The sequence below is a fragment of the Cynocephalus volans genome, chromosome 3 (assembly GCF_027409185.1).
Source record: "Cynocephalus volans isolate mCynVol1 chromosome 3, mCynVol1.pri, whole genome shotgun sequence".
NCBI classification, from domain to species: Eukaryota; Metazoa; Chordata; class Mammalia; order Dermoptera; family Cynocephalidae; genus Cynocephalus; species Cynocephalus volans.
Genome location: NC_084462.1, coordinates 181,533,373 through 181,557,861, shown reverse-complemented (window position 1 = coordinate 181,557,861; position 24,489 = coordinate 181,533,373). Strand labels below are relative to the sequence as shown.

General features: G+C 39.5%; 1 protein-coding gene across 6 annotated transcripts in view; it reads right to left on the bottom strand.

Moving 5' to 3' along the window:
• Nucleotides 1-23,907, bottom strand: part of WDR20 (WD repeat domain 20) — a 62,937-nt gene extending 39,030 nt beyond the window's left edge. For all 6 annotated transcript variants that reach the window (XR_010022895.1, XM_063089301.1, XM_063089306.1 and 3 more), the window contains exon 1: nt 23,640-23,907. Coding sequence is in view for 5 of the 6 variants with exons in the window: in XM_063089301.1 (XP_062945371.1) it covers nt 23,640-23,888 (249 nt within the window). In the remaining variant the exon portion in view is untranslated. The remainder of the gene's footprint in view (nt 1-23,639) is intronic.
• Between the last annotated feature and the right edge of the window lie 582 nt (nt 23,908-24,489).

The window sequence follows — 24,489 nt, the reverse complement described above, 5'->3', positions numbered from 1 at the left end:
AAACTCCACACTGAAGGCTGGAATCAACCATAATCCAAAAGTTAACACTTATGAACAACTGCACATTTGCTTACTGCTATGCTCTATGCTAAGTATGTACCATTCATTATCTCATGTAATACAATATACATCATTAAAATCTTTTAACTACTAGCTTAAAAAGTTAAATATAAAGTTGCTCACAAAGAAGTGGATTAAAAAAGCAACTCATTTCCCAGTGCAAATAATTCTGAAACATACCTATATATGCAAAGGCCTCATATGAGTATAAGTAACATGAGTCTAACATCATGGAATCAGAGGAGGATAAACAGAGCACATTAAAAAAAAAAAGTCACATTTGCTCTCAAGATGCTGCAACTTAGACCAAATAAGTAAGTTGCCTAAAATCACACAACCAATTCACACCACAGCTAAACTTGGAGCTCTGGTCTCATTCTCTGTAACTGCACTATACCCAGTAAACTCTAGAAAAAGCACTAGAGTAACCTGACCGAAAGACCTCAATTCTCTGTTCATGTGTGGTCTTCTTGCTTCTACATCAGATAGTAACAAATAGTTGTCAGAACTTGAAACTATATTACTTATAACACAGAGTAAAGAAACAGAGAAGACTTCGCAAAACTCATTAAGTTTAGGATAAACCAAATGATACTCATTTAGTTAGAGCAAAGTTCACAGGCAAAGTTCAAAGTTCATGACTGCTGCCAGCCTTCTCTAGGAGACAGGAACTTAGAGAGAAGCAAGTTGCTTGCCTCTTGATAATTCAGAGGTCTCAAACTGGCTGTGTCGTGATCAACTAAGGCCAAAGCCCACTCCCACACCTCTTTCTAAATCTCCTGATGACCTTCTGGAAAATCATCCCTCTGCAGCCCCGCCAAATGCTCACTGATAAAATTCTGGCCAGCAAGGACATATGCAAATACAAGAGGGATGGCAGAAACAGGCAGCAATTTTCAACTACATTGCAAAGATATAGAAAGCTAAGAAATGCAGGCCAACAGCTCAGCTTGGTGGTACATATGGTTATGACAAAGGAAAGGTGAGGTTCCAAATGCTAGCAGGTCCCATAAGCAGCAATACAGTGGTATGGAAAGATCGTCTGATCTCTCCCCCAGGTGGAGTTCTGCAACTAATTTGTCTTTAAATATGATGAGACACACAATAACACAATATTCCCAAATTTTCTTTGTTTCCCACAGTAAATCTGAGTACTTGTGCTATCCTCACAAAATTTCTGGACCTCAAGAATGAACGAATGACATGCAGCAGGAAACCATGGCACACTCAAGAACACAAGGAGAAACAGTACGGCAAAAGCACAGAGAGCCAGACAAAGGCTTCTTCTGGGGGCAAGATAAGGCTGAGAAAGGTATTGTGAATCCAACATTCAAGCCCAGGAACTGTCCCACTCCAGAGGCTACCTGCCTTCCCCACCAGATACACTGTTCTGCCTGAGTCCCTGGTAAACAACCTAATTATTTAACACTTTAAAAGGACCTGACTGGCCAGCTGCCAAAAAATAAAAAATGAAATGAAAGGACCTGAGTTATTTCTCTATGTAAACTCACATGTCAATTCCATCCTCCACATAGACCCTAATCTGGAAAAACAAAAATAATGAACAGTATATCACTTCGAAAGTGTAAAGTGACACAATATAGAGGAAGCCCTGATTGAAAACCTACAATACTCTTTGAGGAGTAGTTAAGAGCACTTCGGGGGCTGGCCGGTTAGCTCAGTTGGTTAGAATGTGGTGCTGATAACACCAAGGTCCAAAGTTTGATCCCTGTACTGGCCGGCCATTGAAAAAAAAGAGCAGAGACAATGGAGCCAGGATGGCTGAGTTTGATTCAGGTTCCATCCTGTGAGCCTGGACAAACTATTCGGCTTTCCAAACCACCATTTTCGCAAAATGGGAAAATGTGGATAACAGTTCCTACCATATGCAGTGTTGGAGGATTGGGTAAGTTCAAATATGTAATTGCTTAAGCAATCGTGCCTGGTACAAAGTAAGTGCTATATAAATACAGTTAACACTCTGTGGGGGATTGGTTCCAGGACCCCCACGGATATCAAAATCCAAGGATACCAAAATCTGTGGATGCTCAAGTCCCTTATATAAAATGGTATAGTATCTGCATATAACCTATGCATACCCTCCCATATACTTTAAATCATCTCTGGATTACTTATAATACCTCATACAATGCCGACACCACTTAATTTATATGGATTCACTATAGTACTTGGCGCATAGCAAATTCAAGTTTTGCTTTTTGGAACTTTTCGATGCAAGGTTGGTTGAACCCATGAATATTTTCAATCCAAGGTTGGTTGAATTCACGGATATAGAAACCATGGAGGCCGAACTCATGGATATGGAGGGCTTACTGTATTAGATATTATCATTATTAAGTAAATAACATGAATTTACACTTGTTAAATGCATTCAAACCAAGAACTACAGTGAGTTAGTATGAAAACAAGCATTTGATTCCTTACAAGAAATTTAAAAAATAAATTACTTTTTCTATTTAGTTGCCTGTCCAAAAAATAGGCATATGCACAAATATGTGGCAGGGGGACTTGGATATGAGAAGAGGGAGAAAGGTCAAAGTTAAGCCAGCAAAATTACTTTTCCCAATCAATTAAGAGTTTACTAAACTTGATGTAGCATAAAAGTTATAAAAATAATATAAGTTTGGAGGTCAGAGCTGTTTAGTATACCAATTTACATCTCAATGAAAGTAAAAGTTAATTTCTGGGACAAAAATACTGAGTAGCATATATAATGTGATAGCTACATATGTGAAAATGCAGACAGACTATGATCTCAAAGCCCTCTTTAACCTCCTAATTTTCTGACTGCAAACAAATAAATATTAAGAAAAGGAAAATAGTCTGTTTCTATTAAAAAAAAAAGCTGAAAGGTAGCTGCTTAGTGGATGGGGTTAAGTATATGATGTAGGAAATCTAGAAATATGGGTATTATAACTATTTTTTATATGACAGCCACATATTCACATGTATTATTTGGGAGCAAGGGTTTATGTGAAAAGCAATGTGGTGTTCTAGAAAGAACACATATCTGATAGACCTTGCTGAAAACTCATAACGCAACTCACCATATGTGCAGCCATGGCAAGCTACTACAATTCTCTGAGACGCCCTTTCTCACCTATATATAAAGTGGGAAACACCACTTTCTCTTCTGCAAATTGTCTGTGAGAGCATATGAAACAATGCACGTGAAAGCACATAGTTCAGCACCTAACACAGGGTAGGGATTCAATAAATGGGAGCTGTGATCAGATGCAAATTAATCAATGGCTATTAATATAGTCTACAAATTAAATAGCCAATAAGCTTTTGCTGAGTGTTTGCTGTGAGGAGAGCTCTGCATTAGATTCTGTAAGGCAGTGGTTCTCAATCTAGCCCATCAGAATCACCTGGCCTACTAGTTAAAACACACATTGCTGGACCCTGCCCCCAGTTTCTGATTCACTTACTGGTCAACGCTGGGGTCCCAGAATCTTCATTTCCACAAATTCTGAGAAGATGCTGATGCTACTGGTCAGGGACCACACATAAGAGAACCACTGTTGTAAGGAAAGAGAGAAGGAAGAGCAGCACAAACATTTCTACAAGGAACTCACTTAAGAAGATACATACGAAACAATTTAACCCCACATATACAGACCTCAAACCCTACCACCCTACAAAAGGTACAAATTCATATTGTGAAAAAATGGGGATGCCAGGGTCCAGGGATACCCAGCCCTGATGTTTTTCAAAGTTCCTGTTGCCTGACAGTTTTTGTTAATGTAAAAACTAAAATATTTAGGCAATGGTCTAGGCAAGCAGAAAGATGTGGGAAGGCACTTGAAAGAAAACCAAGAAAAAACAAGTGTGTAGACAACAATGGTGTCAGCTTTGCCAGTTCTGTATCTGTGCGGGAGAATCTCATCATAAGAAATGATGATGAAGAGATTTTTGAAGAGGTCACTGGTAGGCTAACTTACTAGGCTCAGCTTGGATTTGATGTTATCAGTAAAGCGAACCATTACAAATTCTGGGCAAGTTAGCCACATGGTAAAAATGGTAACTGCAGGGCCGGCCCATGGCTCACTCAGGAGAGTGTGGTGTTGATAACACCAAGGCCCCAGGTTCGGATCCCATATAGGGATGGCCAGTTGGCTCACTTGGGAGAGCGTGGTGCTGACAACACCAAGTCAAGGGTTAAGATCCCCTTACCGGTCATTTTTTTAGGAAAAAAAAAAAAAAAAGGTAACTGCAAACAGAGATGGAACAACAGGTAAGGCCAGGCTAAGTGGCATGGAAATAGGAAAAAATGGGCAAAAGCAGTGAAAAACCATCATTGATTCTGATGCAGGTGGCCCCAAAACACCCTCTAATCCCGAGAGCCAAGAACTCTGGAACTTCCATTCTGCAAGATATTGGCCCATGAAGGGAGTCTACTAGATATGAAAAATATAGATCCGTCAGAATGAAGCCCCATTTTAATCATGACGTTTATTAACTTGGTATTACCAGTCATTAATCAATGGGGCTGAGCTCTCGAACATGATTCACTCAAATGAGAGGGGTAAACCCCTTATTTCTTCAGCTTTATATAATTTACTAAACACATTCCTTAAATGTAGTACATAACATTAATTAGCTGTCACTGCACCTATAATTATCAACAGTATCAATCTTTATTTACCAACTGAAAATTCTACAAACTTTGATTTAAAACAGTCCTCATCAATAGGCTGTATTTTAATTGCTATTTTAAAGTCAACATTGGTAAGATAAAGACAACCCTGTCTTACACTGAGAAGTACACAAGACATGGCCCACAGGTCTATACCGCTCAACGGAACACAGCTGACAAATTATTTTCCACACAAGACATAAAAATCAAGAAATCCTAAGATTGTTCACAAAAAAAGGGTGGGGGTGGTTTGAAACCCCACCTCACATCTTATACCAGAATAAATCTCAGCAGCATCAAAGAGAAATTTTTTAAAAAAATGAAATCTCCAAAGTACAAGAAACCACAGGGATTTTAAAAAATAGTTAGGAGGGGCTACAGTTATCCAAAACCTGTAGCCATTAAAGAAAACACTAATGAGTTTGTATATAAAAAAATAAAATTTCTATCTAGGAAAAACCACTATGAACAAAATCAGAAGACAACTGAGAAATGGAACAAAACATCTGCAACTCAGATCACAGATTTAGGGTTAATTTGCATAAATGAGACCTCCTACCTAGTCAATTAAAAAAAAAAGACAAAAACTAAAGTAAAAATTGGTACAACCCATGGAAAGCAATTTGACTATGACTATCGAAATTACAAATGCACATGTCCTTTGATCCAGCAATTCTACTCAAAAAATCTATTTCTCAGATATACTAGCAATATGGCAAGATGATGTATGTAGAAGGTTATTTAGTGCAGCATAGTTTGTTAATAGCTAAAGACTGGAAGCAACTTCAATATCCATCAAGAGGGGAATCATGGTAAATTCATACAATGGGATATTGTGCAGCCATTAATTAAAGAAGCTTTTAATGTACTGTCAAAGAACGATCTCCAAAGTATATTTTATAAAAACAAAGCAAAAACAAGGTGCAAAAAAGTGCAGATGCTAAAATTTGCATTTTTTTTTAAAGGAGGGAAGAACATATCTGTGATTTTGTGTGTTGAACCATAGGCTGTCTCTGGAAATGTACACAAGAACTTCACACTGTTTACTCCTGAGGGAACTGGTTACTCCTGAGGGGAATAAGGTGGTTGGGGGACACGGTTGAGACTTCACTACATGCCCTTTGAATTTTGAACCATGTGAATGCATTACCTATTTAATAAATAAAATAGGCCTACAAGAAGTCATGATACCTATGTCCTAAATGCAGACTTTCTCACTAAGTTACCTGAGATAAATGCCCTGCACTATCTTAATATACCTTAATAGTTTACCTCAATAAACTAATACTTATTGAATTCTACTATATGTGTGAGGTATCATTTTAGACACTGGGGTATTGCCAATGAAGAGAGATAAATTCCCTCCTCTTGTAGAATTTAGAAGGGACATAGCCACTAAACAAATAATCAAATGAGTATCAGATAAAGACTAAAAAGAAAAATCAGGAAAAGAGAGTGGATGGACTGAGGTGGAAGGGTGATGGCAGTACCTTTCTGGGTAGGAGTAACAGAAAGCTTCTTTGATAGAATCTCATTTGGACAGAGACCTGAAGAAGTGAGGGAGCCTGCCCTGTGGCTACCCAGACTAGAGCATGTGCAATGGTGGGGGTGGGGTGTGAGGCAGCTCTTCTTCAGGGAATAGAATGGAGGGAAAAGAGGGTGGTGGTAACAAATCATAATCGGGATTTGGAGAGGGGGAAAGCACCAGACCTTGTTAAGGAGGAATTCAGATCTTATTCTAAGTGATATGGAAAAGCACTTGAAAGTTTTAAGCAGTGACGAGATATGATCTGACCTATATTGTTTAAACGATCATCCTGGCTGCCATCAAGAGAACAGACTGTAAATGGCTAGGATAAAGTCAGGGAGCCCAGTTGGAGACCACTGTAACAATCCAAGTGACAGAGAATGCTTCCTTAAACTAGGATGGTAGTGGTGGAGGCGGGAAATGATCAGTTCTGGATATATTCTAAGGCAGAGCCAACAGGCTATACTGAAGGACTGAAAATAGACTGAAAAAAATAAGTCACAGGTGACTCCAAAATATTTAGCCCAAGCAACTTTTTACAATGATCTAATAGGTTTATTAACAAAAAAAACACACCTTCATATAATGTTCAACTACTCTAAAATAGGTTAGGAACACCATCAACATAAAGTGATACTTATACACATACCAAATTAGGAAGCTGCATAGATTTTAAAGTTCAAAATAACACACACCTGGGTTCATTCTCTAACTACTAAGCATCTACACTGTGCCAGGCACAATCTTACGGACCTAAATTAAGCTTAACATACTAACCGAGCACCAAAAAAGGACTGACAAGAAAAACACCGAAATATTAACAGCCTGGTATACGGAGATTTTTTCTTCCCTGAATTTTCCAAATTTTCTACAACCCTATTCTTATCTTTAGGGGGAAAATCTTTCCTTTTTACTGCTACCAACTAAGGAAAAATTCCCAGGGCAAACTTACTTAGTGATTTGAATGACTGGCAGACTTTGCTTCCAAGAAAACCTCTTAAACTGAGTAGATTTCTCAAGTCTTTTTCTCATGCCTCTACCTGTTTGTAGCCAGTGCTAAGGTAAGAAGATATGGGAGATACAAGGGTACTTCAAAAAATTTATGAGAAAATAGAATTAAAAGATAGAAATCTTTCCACAAACTTTTTGAAGTACCCTCGTATATACAGGAGAGGTGGGAGGAGAGGAATAAGGTAGAAAGAAATGGGGTACAAATAACAGCCTACTGTTCTTTAAATACATCTCACTAGGGGCTAGCTGGTTAGCTCAGTTGGCTAGAGTGTGGTGCTGTAACACCAAGGTCAAGGGTTCGGATCCCTGAACAGGCCAGCTGCCAAATAAGTAAATAAATAAATAAATACATCTCACCGGATACAGGCGAAAAAGATCAGACAAGAGATTGATTCACTTAAAATATTTAACCAAATACCTACTACATAAAAGACAATATGATTACCATGGCAGTCTACTCAGTGTCAATAAGCAAACAGCAAAGTCCCTTACATATTTATCCATTCATGCAAATATTTATAGAGTACTTATAATGTATCAAAGGCACTGAGCTACTAGACAGGAGTTCAACAATCAATCAGATAAAATGAGCCCTCCAGAGTTTGCAATCTAGTTTGATGGGTGGGGAGGATGGAGACATTAAATTTCAAATTCTAATTCTTTAATTATTATTGTGGCATGCACTAGAAAGATGAGCTGGGAAAGGATAACAGGGAGACTTAACCTCATCTGAGGTTCAGGGTAAAAACCTTGGACAAAACGAGACACGAGCTAAGATTCGAAGGAGTAGGAGTTCAACAGGTGAAGGAGCAGGGAATGAAGAGCAGAAGTATATGACAGGCAAAAGAAACCGCATATAAGAAGAATCTGTGGCAAAAGGGTTAAGGCTGTCAGAGGAATTAAAAGAAAGCCAGTGAGTCAGAAAGACATAGTGAAGGGAAGAGAGACTGGTAAGGGAGGCGTAGCTCATGCAGGGTCTAGTAGGCCGTGTTAATAATTTTTTTTTTCCCATGCTAAAAGCAACAGGAACCATTGAAAGATTTCAAGCTTGGGAGTGACAATCACATTCACATTTTGGAGACCAGTCAGAAGGTTGCACAGTGCCCAGGTGAAGGCAGTGAAAACAAGTCATGTATTCAAGATATACTTTAGAGATAAAATCAACAGGAATTGGTGATAAAATGAAAGTGGGTGGAGAGAGGGAGCAAGGTAAAGGAGAAAGTCTCACAGATGACAGTGAGATGGAAAACATTTAAGAGGGTTCAAAAAGACACATCAAAACCAAAAATTACACAGATAAGTTGAAAATATGGGATATGATGACATTCCACGCAAACAGTAACCAAAATAAACTGTCAAATCCTCAAAACAGAATTTAAAGCAAAAATAAATAGAGATAATGAAGGGTATAATACAACAACACAAAGAACAATCCACAAAGATTAACAATTCTGAAGCTAATATAAAGCAAAAATTGAGAAAGAGAAATGGACAAGTTCAGAATCAGTGAGATATTTTAATACATCTATCAGAAATTGATAAATAAGGCAGTGATAAAAATGGTAATGATATGGGCAACTCAAACAGCACTACAAACTTGATCAAACATACATACACGGCTATGTCACTCTGAGCCTAACAAATAGAGAAGATACATTCTTTTAAAAATACATGGAACATTTAGGGGAGGGGGAGGGAAATTAGGGAGTAATTGGGTAAGGACACAGAATAATTACAATTTGTAATGATGAACATGCTAATAATATTGATTTGATCATCACATAATGTACACAAATACTGATAGTCAACTCTGTACCCCATAAATACATATAATCAATTGTTTCAATTCAATAAATAAATAAACTCATGGAACATTTTACCTAGGTCACAAAGAAAGTCTCATCACATTTCAAATAACTGATATCATAAAAACATATTCTATGACCATACGACGCAAGTTAATCAATAAAAAAAGTTAAAGACCATAAATAGAAACCAAAAAATGCCTGCTTAGAAACTCAAGAGTTAAAAAGGGAATAAAAATGGGAATAACAAAATATTGAGATCTTCATGACAATGATTACTACCACATATCTAATATACAGGAGGCTGCTAAAGCAATACTTAGAGGAAATTCTACAGCCTTGAGCACATCGTTAAAAAGCAAGAAAGGATGAAAACTTATGTTGTCAGCGCAGTAAGCTAGAAAAAGAACAGAGTAAAACTAAACAGAAAAGAAATAAAGATAATAGATATTAACAAATTGAAAACAAAGAAACAATAGCTGATTCTTTGAAAAAAAATTTAACTCACAAACTCTTGCAAATCTGTTCAAGAAAAATGAACGGGGGAAGGGGTGAAGCTCAAGCTGGTGAATGAGACCAGCAGCCACCTAAGAAGCAGCAGAAACCTGACAGTGTCACAGCAGCTCTGGAGCAGGTCACAATTCTGCTGAGGAGTAGTAGTTCCAACCTGGAGATGGCCATATCCATGACTGGACACAGATGGTCCAGAAAGCAAAGCAACAGGAGCAGGAGAAGGAACTGGCAAAAGCCACTAATTCATCTTTTGGTTGCTTGCCCAGTATCAATCTATAGATCATTCTCCTGTCTGATCATAACCCCAGCTCCAGAATGGTCTCCAGATAATCCAATCCCCTTGCTAAAGGTATGGGTTAGCCAAGATTGGGTCAGCCAGTGCATATTTCCTTGGTCACAGAAATGGGATGGTAATTCAGTTTAGGGCAATGAGTCAGAGAAGGAGGTTTGCTGGGGGCTTCTATGAAAGAATCTTCCTTATTCTTCTGAGAGACGGACTAAAAGAACTGCTCATTCTCATCCTGAATACTGGCTCTCATTCTGGTCCATGTGATACAGGTATATGAAGCCTAACACCTCTGCCACTGTTTTGTCACCTAAGCCAGGCTGACACACAGTAGAAAGCAGAACCAAGAGAAACTCAGTAAAACAGATCTGGCACCTCAATCAAACCATGGGTGAAGCCCACCTTACTTCTAGAATTTTCAGTGACATAAGCCAGTGCATCTCTTTTAAGTTTAAACTAGTTGAAGTGGGTTTCCTGTTACAAACTAAAATATTCCTAACATTATAATATACTCGGGGTATGCTAAATCCTAAAACCCACTAGTGAATCTCAGTCCACCACCTCATTTGACAGCACATTTCAATGTTCATCTCTTGCTTCCAAAACAGTTTTCAGGGCCGGCCTGTGGCTCACTTGGGAGAGTGTGGTGTTGGTAACACCAAGGCCACAGGTTCAGATCCCTACATAGGGATGGCGGTTACCTCACTCAGGTGAGCGTGGTGCTGACAACACGAAGTCAAGGGTTAAGACCCCCTTACTGGTCATCTTTAAAAAAAAAATCAGTTTTCGTTAAACTTAATTCCTGAATGTTAAAATCATTTTCTTCTTTTTTAAACCTTGGAGAATAGCAATTGGTTAACACCTAAATAATAACTATAAAAAATATGACAATTCCTCATGGCAAAAACACACACACACACACACACACACACACACACACACACACACACACACACACACACGCAAAGTTAAAAGACAAATGACAGGGCTGGCCAGTTAGTTGGTTAGACAGTGGTGCTGATAACACCAAGGTCCACGGTTCAATCCCTGTACTGGCCAGCTGCCACCAAAAAAAAAAAAGACAAATGACAAACTGTGGGGAAAAAACCTACAACTCATATCATAGACAAAAGAGCTACTTTAAAAAAAAAAAATCAAGATATCCAACAACCCAATAAGAAAATGAGCAAGGGATATGAGACAGACAGTTCAAAGAAAAAGAAATACATTTTGCTTTTGCTCTTAAATATAAAGAAAGATGCTCAACCTCACTCATCACAAGGGAAAAACAAACAAAAATTAAACTAATTTCTCACATATCAGATCAAATGCAAAAGTCCACCAGTACCACAGTGAGGCTGTGGTAGAACAGGTGCCCTCATGTGTGTGGGAATACAAAATAGTACAACCCCTATGGAGGGTAATTGGACAATATCTATCGAAAATATATATGCATTTACCTTTAACCCAGCAGTACCTTCTCTGGAACTTCATCACATAGATATATATATCTGCCTATCTGCCTCTGTGTGAAATAATATACATGCAAGTTTATTCACTGCAGCATTATTCACGATTTTTTAAAAAAAGGATTAACAAGCAAGAGTCATCTGGTTAAATAAATTATGGTATAGCCACAGCATGGAATATAAAGCAATTTTAAGAAAGAGTGAAGTAGTTCTCTTTTACTAATATGGGAAGATCTCCAGTATATATCATTAAGCAGAAAAAACAAGACTCAAAATACCATACGTGGTATGGTCCCCCAATCCCTTCAAAACTCTGCTCCAAAGTCACTTATTCTTGGAACAACAGAAGGATGAGTCAAGAACAAAGAAAATGATTATCTATAGGAAGAAGAAGGGAACTGGGAGGGGGGAGGAGGACAGAAATGGAAGCTAAACCTCTCTGAGTATAATCGTACTCTATAGGTCTGATGTTGGGACCACATAAGTGTTTTACATAATGAAAACACAAAAGTTAAATTTAAAAACCAATTCCTAGGGCTGGCCCGTGGCTCACTTGGGGAGAGTGTGGTGCTGATAACACCAAGGCCATGGGTTCGGATCCCTATATAGGGATGGCCGGTTAGCTCACTTGGGAGAGTGTGGTGCTGATAACACCAAGGCCACAGGTTCGGATCCCTATATAGGGATGGCTGGTTAGCTCACTTGGGAGAGCGTGCTGCTGACACCACCACATCAAGGGTTAAGATCCCCTTACCGATCATCTTTTTAAAAGAAAACAAAAATAAAATAAAATAAGATAAAAACCAATTCCTCATGTTCTAAAACTCGATTATGGTGATAGACGTACAACTTATTAAATTTACTAAAAATCATTGAATTGTATAGTTAAAACAGACGGCAAGAAGGAACAATAAAATGTCTGGATTAAGTTTTAAGAGGCGGTGAAAGAATTAGAAAAAGCTAGTAAAGATCAATGCCTCTCCAACTTTAGTGTGCACATGAATCACCTGGGGTTCCTTTGGAATGCAGTAAGTCTAGAGTGGGGCCGATATTCTACACTTCCAAAAAGCTCCTGGTGATGATACTAATGATGCTGGTCTGTGACCACACTGTGAGGGTAGAGACATCTGACAGCTAGAGGAGCTTTGCTCTAAGAAGTAGCTGAGAAATGGCACAGTAGGGGCTGGAGGCAAAGAACCCATAGAGACTGAGTGGGGGGTCAGAAAGGGTCCTTCCTTTTTAGGATGAGGGAAGTAACAACATGTTTGTGGGGAGAAAAAAGTTGATGAGGTAGGAGAAAGGGAGGGAGAATACTTATTAAACAAAATAAGAGAGGATTTAGCAGGCAAGTGGGGGAGGTGACCTTAGACAGGAGCAGACAGTTCTTCCTTAACAACAGGAGAGAAGGCAGAGTCCACAGGCCCAGATGCTGGAAGCTGAGGACATGTAAGGATAAGAATTTGCAGAAGTTCTCTTCTGTTTTAATGTTCTCAGTGAAATAAGAAGTAAGGTCATCAACTAAGAACAGGGACAGGGAAGGAGGTTATTGAAGGTTTGAGGACAAAGTTGTAAAACTGTAATCTAGGAGGATGGAGAGTCAATGTGGTGGGATTATCAGCACCATGCAACCCCTTCAGGGTCACAGTCACAAATCTAATGGAAGGCCAGTCAGCACAACTGTGCTATTCTTCAGGGTCATGGTTACGAATCTAAAGGAAGGCCGGTCAGCACAGTTGTGCTATTCTCTAAATACATCTGGTGGTGCAAGTGCAGTGCAGTAGGTAGAAGATTCAATTTAGCCAGGATTAGGACTGAGGATGTGTGCAAGGGGAGGTTACAATGATTAGCCACTGCATTAAGACAAGAGTAATGCTAGAGAGATTGACAGGGAGGGAGAGCTAAAATCACTGAGAAATGAAGGGAAGTGATGGGAGTCCCATGAGGGACAGTGCTGATACAACTGATGACTTGAGTCATAAAGAAGGATGATATATATACTAATGTACATTACCTCAGAAATAGTACCAAAAGAAAGAAAACAGGTGTTTAAAAAATCTTTTAAAAAATCATACTAAGAACTCTAAAAGAAGCTAGTATAAAGCCAACATCTAAATGACCACCACTAAGGAAGATAATTCTACCCTCCCAAGCTTTGCACAAGCTTCAGCCCTTACAGTGCAGCTCATGACGCCCAGCCATCAAATGCCACATCCTAAGGCCTTGGACTTCTGGTTCTCTTGGTCTGGAATCCCCTTCCCCTCTAGCCTATCCACCATCCCAATTCGATTCAAACCAATTCGATTCACCTTGTTAAAGCCTCTTTCAGTTCCCATTGCAATGAGACAAACAAACATTACATTGTAATCACCTATTATCTGAACCAAGTGGAAAATAGAGTCCATCTTGTAAAGGAGTTTTTGTGTAGAGAAGAACTATAGAACTACAGAGAGTCCTCTCTCTAATTAGGGCAAAAGAATGATCAAGAAGGGAAAGAAAAGAAGCAAATGGTATGGCCAGCTTAGAATTCTAGATAGTCGACTACTGACTAAAAAACCACCATAAGTACCACAGAGAGCTCTTCATGGAGCTAAAAGTTTCACTTAACAGGATATGAGAAACAGTCACTCTTTTTAAATTCAATCACACATTGCATACTAAAGAAGGCCAAGATGTATCTAAATTAGAGTGTTTAAACTTTGCTATGGACTCCTCACAATAACGTAATCCTAAATACATAAGATTACAAAAGAAATCTATATTACAGTTATACTGTATTAAAAGACAAAGTTTTAAGTTTCTTTATTACATACTGGATAACAAGATCTAGTGGCAGATCCATTAACTACTGTAATTTCAAAGTTGTGGTAAGTGTAAGTGATATCAGTGCCATTCGTGATATGAAAACATCTGCGGTTTTCATCAGTGATGGTCACAGGTTGTTACTGCTGTATTTGTTGCCTATATTCATAACTGAAGGACATGTTAAACTTCAGTTAGAAGTTAGTAAAAATAAAATTACAAGATTTTTTTCCTATCCAGGTTGACATACCCCCTAAATCCTATTCAGGTTAAGGAATCCTAATAACTGAATACTGTCTAAAAGAGCAGATGTTATCTTCACATCTCCTACAAAGGGCTGGATAAGGCTGAGCTCCTGCGTTTGCTTTCCCTTCTCCCCAGTCTCTTCTTCCTTTCGAAACCACCACACTGCTTTCCCAGGAATCTCTCCATAACCTCTCCCTGGTCTCCAAGGGTGCTGGATTTTATTCATTCTTACCCACTCCTCCCCTTCTCCTAGCAGGGCTCCAGCTGAAAGAAAACAGCAGTCAGTTAGCAAGTCACAAGTGAGAGACAGCAGAATGAGTCAGTTCAGCCCTCTGGTACATTCTTCCACAACTAAAAGAAATGTTTTACATTTGTATGGTACCTTGCCATTTTTTAAAGAGCTTTTACATAATCATCTCATTTAATCCTAAAATTCAGTGAAGTAGGCAGGACAGATATTCTTACCACTATCTACAAAAAAGAAACCTGAGGCTCTGAGAAGTTAAGGGGTTTGCTCAAGGTCACAGAGCACCATACAAAAGGCAAAATATGCATTGTTGGAGCAATCTCAACCTCTGAAAGTACTCCAAACATGAGTTAGTCTATTTAAAATTCTTAGAAATACTGGAATGGCATCTTCAGGTTAAAGCAGGGAGTAAGCACTGGACAAAGAGTCGCAAATCTTGGGTACTGAGTTCTAATCTTACCGATTATTATCCATGTCCTCTAATCTATTTCTTCTTCTATAAAGTATGAATATAACAATAATAATTGCTGATGACCTTACCTCCAATAAAGCTCAACCAAGGTGCTCTGCATAAATGCTTTATAAACTGTGAATGTTTCTCATCAATAATAAAAGACAGTATACAAACAAAAAGACAAAATAGCATACATTCATTCATTCAATAAATATTTCAGTGCCTACAATGTGCCAAGCACTGTTCTAAGTGCTGAACTGCAGATACAATGATGAATAAGACAGAAAAGGCCATGCTCTTATGAAGCTTATATTTAATAAGGAGGGTGGAAGAGACAATAAACACATAAGTAAACATGAAAAATACCAGCGGTATGGTCTGAATGTTTGTGTTCCCCCAAAATTCATATGATGAAACCTAATCATCAATGTGATGATATTTGGAGGTGGGGCCTTTGGGAAGCAATTAGATCATGAGTGTGTAGCCCTCATGAATGGGATTGTTGCCCTTATAAAAGGAGCCCCAGAGAGCTGCCTTGCCCTTCCACTATGTGAGCACACAGTGAGAAAGCACCATCTGTAAACAAGGAAAGGGGCCCTCACCAGACACTGAATCTGCCAGCTCCCTGCTCTTGGACTTCTCAGCCTCCAGTAGTACTATGAGAAATAAATGTCTGTTGTTTATAAATTATCCAGTCTATGGTATTTTGTTATAGCAACCCAAACAGACTAAGACAGCTGGTAACAAGTATCTGGATTTTTAAAAAGGTGGCGTTACTGAAGGTAGCTTCTGAGAAAGCTACTGTGAACTGACAGTCAAGAGGAACCTCTCTGAGGGGTGACATTTAAGTTGTGATATAAACAGCAATGCATAAGACAGGAGATGAGCACTCTGGTAGAGGAAACGGCTAGTATAAAGAGGTTCTAAGGAGGGCACAGAATGGACAAGCAAATTCTGGTCCAACAGGGACCAGAGCTTCCATTGAGACTCCTACTCCTGTGTAGTTGAGCTTACTGTTAAGTGCTCTTGCTCTAGGGTCAAAGAGAACTATATGCAAACCCCAGGACAACCACTTGATAGTTTTTTAACCTCTGCAAATTATTCAATCTCTATAAATCTCAGTTTTTCTAAATGGGGATATTTTATAAATGTTGATTTTATAACACTACTTGTGAGGATTAAATGAGATCATGCATGATCACTTAGCACAATGTCCATAATATACACTATTATTAATAATACATATTACCTATTATTATTATGACATGATCTCTTAAACTCCCTCTTCCATACTTCCAACGATGTTCAGCTCATTTCTTTATATCTGAGAGAAAGCAGGAGAGTATGCATGTCACATCTCTTCTTTAAAATATTTCCTCACTACTTTCTAGCCTACAATCTCCCACTCTCTGGAATGACATCAGCATCACTCATTAGACAGGCCCTGCTGCCTTGCAATATTTCATTTTTGACAGAAAACGAGTGTAGGAGGCCTACTCAGAGGCCTTGGGTTCAACACCAGGCTCTACCATATTCCCTAAGTAACACATCACAATCTTTCCAGTTGTTTAAAAAAAAAAAATTCCCCCAAAGGATTGTTTTGAGGAGAAAATGAAAAGGTTGAAAGCTATCAAGGGCTATGTATTTATCCTCTCGCCAACTGGACATAGCATAGTAGGCAATGCTCAGTTGTGAATGCTTTTCAGGAACTGGCCTATCATTGCAAGTTTCCTTGTCCATCTCAAACTAGACTGCAGGCACTGTAGACCAGGAGCTATGTCTTGTGTGTCTTTGGGTCCACAGGTCCAATAAATGTTAGCTGAGTGAATAAGCCACTTATTATTCCACAGGACTGTGAACTCCTTGATGACATAGATTCTTTCTCAACAACAATGTAGAGCAGGCACTCAGTGAACTTTTATAGAATCAGTGTGTGAATATCAAGCCTCCTTGGTTAGATAATAATCCTCCCATGATCAGGGCCCATGTCTCATATTTCTTTGATTTCCCATAGTCTAGTATAATAGTTTCCACCCAAAAACCACTCATATATTTATTAAATGAAACATTAAGACAGAGCATCCAAGGCATGGATCGAAGTAAGTAAAGAGAACGAGCACCTGCGCAGGTTTTGCAGTGTCCAAAAAACTAAAAATACCCCAAAAAACACAGTAGAAGAACGAGCTGGATGTGAATCAACCGAAGGAAAAAATAACTTCAAGTCAGAGGAATAATCTACAATGTGGTTAACTGAGAATGTTAAAATATTCCCTCCTACTAAATAATTCTTACTTTTTTAATGTAAAAACTTTGTAAGTTCATTCCTCATGAATGATTCTTGCTTTTCTTATAAAACCCATAGAATCAAGCATATTTTCCTACTGCTACAAAACAAGATAAAGTGTAACACAGACTGATTTGGCCTGTTTTTAGTATAATATGCCTACTTTTAAAAAATTCATATTACAAAATAGAATTGACAATGCAAAATATTACTCAATATACAAATTACCAATTGGCAAAGCAGCTGTGAAGTTGAGAAAAATGCTAGAAGGTAAGAGCAACTGCCAACTAAAGCTCAGTCAGAAATCAAGATAAAGCACTTCTGAAACCAGAAATATAAAGCAACAAGTTTTAAAATTCACGAAAACTTCATTGTGATCTGCACACATTTCAAGGCAAATCATCTATTTGAAACCCAACCCAATATTCTTCTACTAGGCAGAGAAATACTTCTCTACTTCAACTTTACTCCTTAATTCCATTTGATACTTACATTGCTTATGCCACATGTAGAGCACACACCTTTTATTTCATATTACAATCATTGGTACAAAAATACAAACTCTTTAAAGATAAGAAATATGTCTTAACACCATCACATCATCCACAACAGCCAGCGCTGCCTTATATATAACAAATCCTCAATAAATCCTTGATGAATGAGGATTTTTTAAAAAAAAAAAAAGCAAGACATATCTTGTAACATTTGACATCTATTTTTTTAATTAAAACATTGATGCCAGATGTTCACAGGACAATGTAGCTTGTCACTGATATTCTCAAACAATTTAAAATGTCCTAAAAATTAAAACTGGGAATGCCTACCAATTTGTTATTTCTATTTTTAGTGCCTTCTTAATAAAACAGGACCACATTTCATTTCTGCACAAACTAACGTCACTGAAAAACAAATAAAATTATTCTCTAAGACATCAAATATCAGACTAAAAAAATCATCATATTTATTCTTAAAACACCTTAAAAAGTTTCTTTAGCCATGTAGCCAAACCAGTCAGTGACAAAATCCACTACCTAAGTTTCGATTCTTGCTCAAGTTTTCTCTAAAGCACAACACCACTTAAGTCACTAGATTAACTCAATGATATTAAATATACGTGACAAATTTCTTGAGGGCACAGACCTTGTCTACACCCAGCATCTAGAACAGTACCTCATATACGGTAGGCACACTCCATAAATATTTGCTGAAAGAATGACATTTATGACTATCTCATGGGTTTCACGGACATATTCTGGATGCTTCTTACCATTGCTCAAATCCACCCATGTTGTCTTTCAAAATCTCATCACCACCCTCCTCTTGAAGAGAACCCGAGAGAGAATATGAAAGTATCTCCTGCTTTAAATGTTAAATTAAGATGCTTTCCCCTCAGTATATAAGATTCTAAAGTCAAACTAAATCTTATCAATATTTCAGAAGTCAGTAGATAGCCTTTAATGGAAAAGAAACACAGGTTTCCAGTCATTCAGTAATCCCACATGTGCCCTAGTAAATTTAGTACAAGATTTTTCAAAGTAAATCTGATATAAAAACTTCTAAGCTTCTTTCTAAACTATAAATGGGGAGCCTGGAGGTGTGAAAACTACAAATGGGGAAAAAGGGTGTGAACATGACCTTCTCCGAAGCACTCCAGTATCTAAAACCAGTCTGTGGAAAAAAACCTTTAAAAGGCATCTATCTCACCCTCCCACACAAAGCATGAAATCCTCCGTCACCAACAGGTGGTCCTGCAGTTTTTGACAGAGACAGAACGTTTCCCACTACAGAATGCTCATTCTCTCCCGAGTCACCCCATTATTTCCTCTATTAACTCTGGCTCTAAAAATATTTTAGTTGTTACCAACTGACTCTTCTTCTGGCCCCAACTTCATCTCAGCATGGTGAGTACAAACTTTTTCTAGCATGAAGACCTAGAAATTACAATGTTTTCAACTTGCTTTCCCAAACACCCCACCCCACCCAATTCAAATTAAAGAACAGGCAATGAATCCAAGACATAAAGACATCTCCCCAATAGAAAGATAAATTTATTTTCATTAAAAAAAGAAAAAAAAAAAAAAGAGCACAGAATCATACAACTTTTAGAGCTGAAAAGGCTTTAGAACTATACATACACTTCCCACCTATCATAGGAATTGCTGCAATAATATCTCTAGGCAGTATGCTTGTGGCCTGGAATCTTAAGATGGGGGGAGGGGAGGTGGGAAATAAGGTTCTTTGGCTTGAATGTTAAGTATTCTGAGTACAGTTTTAAAAAGCTGTTAGTACATGAATCTCGTAGGTAACATGTTGATAGAAGTAAATCAAAAGTAATCTGTGCTATTTGGTTACTTTCTATTACTTCATTGTCTCTTGCTACACAATTTCCCAATTTTAATAAACCTACGTTTGTTACCTATTAATATTTTTAAAGGCCTTTAAATAGATGAGAGCTACTAAAAAATACCCAAGTTACTTTTGGGCCCAAAACAGAATAGGTTTTTCAGCTTCTAAAGATCTTTTTAAAGTATGGCATAGATGGACATGGATTTATTTAGTCATTCGCTCAACAAACACACAGTAAGAGCCTAACTCTATGCTGGACACTGCACTGTGAAAACAGTCCCCATTCTAAAGGAGCTTTGTTTAAGGAAGAGACAGACTATCACACAGAGAATTACAAACTGAGAAAAGTGCTAGAAAGGCAAAGTACAGGATGTTATGAGAACATGTAGTAGGGGAAAACTGATCTAGCCTGGGAATTCAAAGAAGGATTTGCTGAGGAAGTGATGGTTAAGCTGAGATCTGAATGGAGGCCATTCACATTTATGTAAAAACAGATCTCCATAAAATAAGAGGATTGGTTTAATAAGCCCAGGTACCTTTGCTGTCTTTATTCTAAAACAACCTCTTTTTAAAAATAGGAAAACAAAGTATACCATAAAGATGTTTGAAAACTAGTAGCTGAAAGTTCTTTGGAGGGAGGCACAGGATTCTTACTCATCTTTGAATACCCAACATCAACTTGCCTAGTATTACTACTATCAGAGCAGTCACACAAATTTTTGTTCAACTGATTAGTGTCAGTATTAAATCAATATTCATACTATCTTTAGTTATGCAAAACAAATTCACAAAAGTACATCTCCTCACACAAAAAAACCCATTCTGGACTTCCTTGATTATGAAAAGATGCTTTCATCTACCTCACAGATTGCTATGAAGATTCAACAAGACAATGATATACGGCAAAATACTGGGGTAAATTTTGAAGTGCTTGGAGTACTGGGTATCCTTATGACTCAAAAGCTTGATCAGTCTCTACTGACTAAGACAGTTCTTTAGATTCTGCTGTGCTTTGTTTTCCCTACCATGAGAAAAAATTGTAACACCGGTTTGCATCCCCTCTCTAGCCTTGGTTTTCACTGAGTGGGGTAAGACTACATAAACTCTAAGGTCCCTTCTAGCCCTAGACTGACATGGAAACATTTTTTAGATATATGTGTTAGACTACTTCCTGTTCCACTCCATTTCCCCAGGACTCCATGCTTCCTCTCAGGAATGGCAGCACATAGTTTGTGATTTAAGTCCTTTAAAAGACCTATTTTCCATTCATTTTACATGCAGGCTTAAGTTGAATTTATTTATCCAAACTAGACCTTATAAATGATCTGAATAATTGTAAAACTTTATTTTATATATTTTTTTGGGGGGGGGGGGTTGTTTTTTGGTGACTGGCCAGTACAGGGTGAATAACTGTAAAATTTTATACGCCTTGAAGAAAAAAATTTTTTTAAGTCAAAATGGCCAACTGTCAAAAATAGATTAACAACTAGTAACCCCCCAAGATAAATTTTGGTTTTCTGATTAAGGATAAATTTTTGTTCTATTTTAAAATCAGAAAATAGAGTCACAAAGTCATTTATATCCAGAAATACCAATAAATAAATACAACCTCACCCATGGAAAACAAAAAATTTTAAATTACAATGGCCAGAAGAGAGTTGAAACGTCATGACACAATGCAAATGTACCTACAATATACTACCACATGAAAATGAAATTTTACCACAAAAAAAAAGTTCAAGTGCTCAAATTGTGCAGATAAAGGCAATTTACATATTTCAGATTTGTCTTGTTTAAAATAATTTTTTGCTGTAGTTCTGGAAAGCTTTCCTAGTTTTACCCTTCAGTGAATAGTGTCCCATTTTAAAAGAGAACACAGTTGTAATGATACTTCCAGGCAAGAGACCTGTTTTCACGATGCAAACCAGGACTACCAGATAGAGATAAGGTTTGCCATTGGAACGCTTTAGAAATAATAACCTTTTGGGACGGCCCCGTGGCTCACTCGGGAGAGTGCGGCACTGGGAGCGCCGAGGCCACAGGTTCGGATCCTATATAGGGATGGCCGGTGCGCTCACTGGCTGAACGCGGTGCGGACGACACCAAGCCAAGGGTTACGATTCCCTTACCAGTCACACACACACAAAAAAGAAATAATAACCTTTCTAATAAAACTTTTTTAAAAAGTAATGCCTGCATTAGTAATTGCTAGTGTTAGTCAATTTAGCTTTTAAGTACACTGCATTTTTTATATAAATGAGTTTTAAAAGCTTAAAATTCTAAACTTATTTCCAGAGAAAAAACTGATCCTTTCAGTCCTAGTATCAATGTCAAGATGGCAGCTTCCTATTTGACAGTAACTCTTAATGCTTATTTTAACTATATTTTACATCTACTGAGTGTTTCAGGGCTTTAAAGTTCATTACACTTATTATATTATTAATTACAACATGTGCACTGCAATATTTCCTTCTTAAAGAGGTGCAAACATAATAATTTATCTAAGGTCACCCAACAAATAAGTCAGTGACAAAGTTGGGAGTAGGACTAAAACGTCAGTTCCTAGACTACTAACTACTTCACGCTTTTCCAATTCCAAAAGAGAAAAAAGAAGTAAAAAAAAAAAAAAAAAGTCAAGGGATTTACTTTCGGTAACTTCTAAGAACATACCCCAAATACAGTAGTAGACTTATTAACATAAACACTAATAAAAAAGATTCACCTTGAATGAAAGAAACAACTTGCTACATTTATATTCCACTGTCACTTCCCTACTTCTTGTAACCAAGCAAAAACACTGTACTGGATCCGGATACATTAAATCCTAGGGAATTTTGACGCTTCAATATGTACGATTTATTTTCACACTAAACGAATATGTATAAATTAATCTTTTATCACATTGTCCCATTCCGAGGTGCTGTGGGGATGCATTAATCTCACTCTTTCAAGAGCCAAGACCACAATCTCAAAAGTAAGCAGTTCTCAGTGAGAAAGAACATAGTTACATAGCCAATGAAAGAAAAGCTCTAATATATTGCTCCTGTTAAAAATATATTTTAAAAGATGATTACATGCTTCGCAGAATTATTGTTAAGTCGCCCGCCAAGAAGGATGGTTCCTTTAAGGTGCCTTATAAGGCATATCCCTCCCTGTTTAGGACACAGTCTGACTTGTTGGACAAGATTAATCTGGGCACGCTCACACAGAAACCTTCTGAACCAGCTTACTTCGTTGAAAACATCATTTCAACCTCCCAACTGTAGTACTCAGCCCTTCCCATTCTACAAGGGACAGGATGACGACCCTCTTTAAAAACCTTTCAGAAGATTCCCTCGGTGGAAACAGTGACAGCCCTCCTCCCTAGATGTTTTTGGAGATGGCAAGTGTTAACACCAGAAGGAGCGGCTCCTAGGAAGTGTCAGTGCGGCAGCAGGTGGAGTAGCCCTGCGTGCCGAGCAGGTTCTTTCTGACCTAGTCCCGGTCCTCCGCTTCCCAGCCGCGGTTCCGCCTTACAGACCTTTCCAAGCCGCCTTGGCCGAGACTTCCAACCCTGCCGGGAGGCGAGGCAATCGAAGCAGACCAGACGGGCACCCCACCTCTTCCGGGGACTCGCAGGCCCGCTCCCTGGCCATGCAGAGCCTCACGGACCCTGCCGGAGGGGAGGCAGCCGGCTCCCTCTGGGGCCTCCCAGCAGGAACCCCGCACCCCACGGTCCCTTTCCACAGTCCTCACCTCATCGAAACGCCACCGCCACCACCCTGCTTACTCCTGAATCCCCTTTCCCCAGGAGTACCCCAGTGGAGTTACCGACCCACTCAAAAGTAAGAGCGACGGCCACCCCATCGGTCACCCTGGTCCCACTGTCACCGCCCTGCCCCCGGCCTCTGCCCGTGACGTTGGCGGGCCCCGGCGACGCCTGGGTCGGTACCTTGCGGACCCCCTTGTAGATATAGAAGTAGAGCTCCCGGCCCACATTGAAGCAGAGGCGGTCGCCGTTGCCAGACTGGTCGTTGAGGTTTACGAAGGAGACGCGGACAGGGTTGGATCCCTGCGAGTTGAAGGGCACCCGGTTGGGCCGGCTGTACTCCGAGTGCGGCAGCAGCTTGTACAGACCTTCCCGGGTGGTGAATTGGGTCTTAATCTCGTTCATCTCCTTCCCTCCTCCCTCCGTCGCCATCTTGGAAAGCAGCGTTCATCCTGCCCTAAGTGCCCGGATCACGCCCACCGCGCAGGCGCCGTCCCGGGCGCTCGCTCTGCCCCCGCCCCTTCCTTCTAGTCCCTCCCTCCCGCGAGCCCACCCCGTGAGGGCGGGCCGAGGGGAAGGGGCGGGCTTGTTTACGACCCGACTGCGCAGGCGTGCTCACCTGGCGCGCTCCACGCCGCAGGGCGTCCGCGGCTCCTCCCCTGGGCGGCTCCGCTGCGGCCTGGATGGCACTGGGTAGTCATTCCGCCTCCGTCGCCGTCGAGGCGTGGGTAGAGCCAGTGAGGGAGAGCGCGGCGGGGCTAGGGTGGGGATCGCTGAGGTGAACTAGGGGCGGCCTCGTCAGCTGTCCCCGGCCCTGCCGTGAGGCGCCTCGGGACCGTGAGGAAGGGAGAGAGAATGCCGCCTCGGCTGCCACGCGCTTCAAAATACAAAAAAATGTATTTGCAAGCCACATAATTGAGTACCTGTGTATAGTGTGCACTGGGGGTACCGGTACCCTGAGGAGCCCTCGGGCCGAGGCACTTCCGCCCGCCCGGAGGGCTGAGTCGCACCCGCACGACCGTCTGGATGCCCT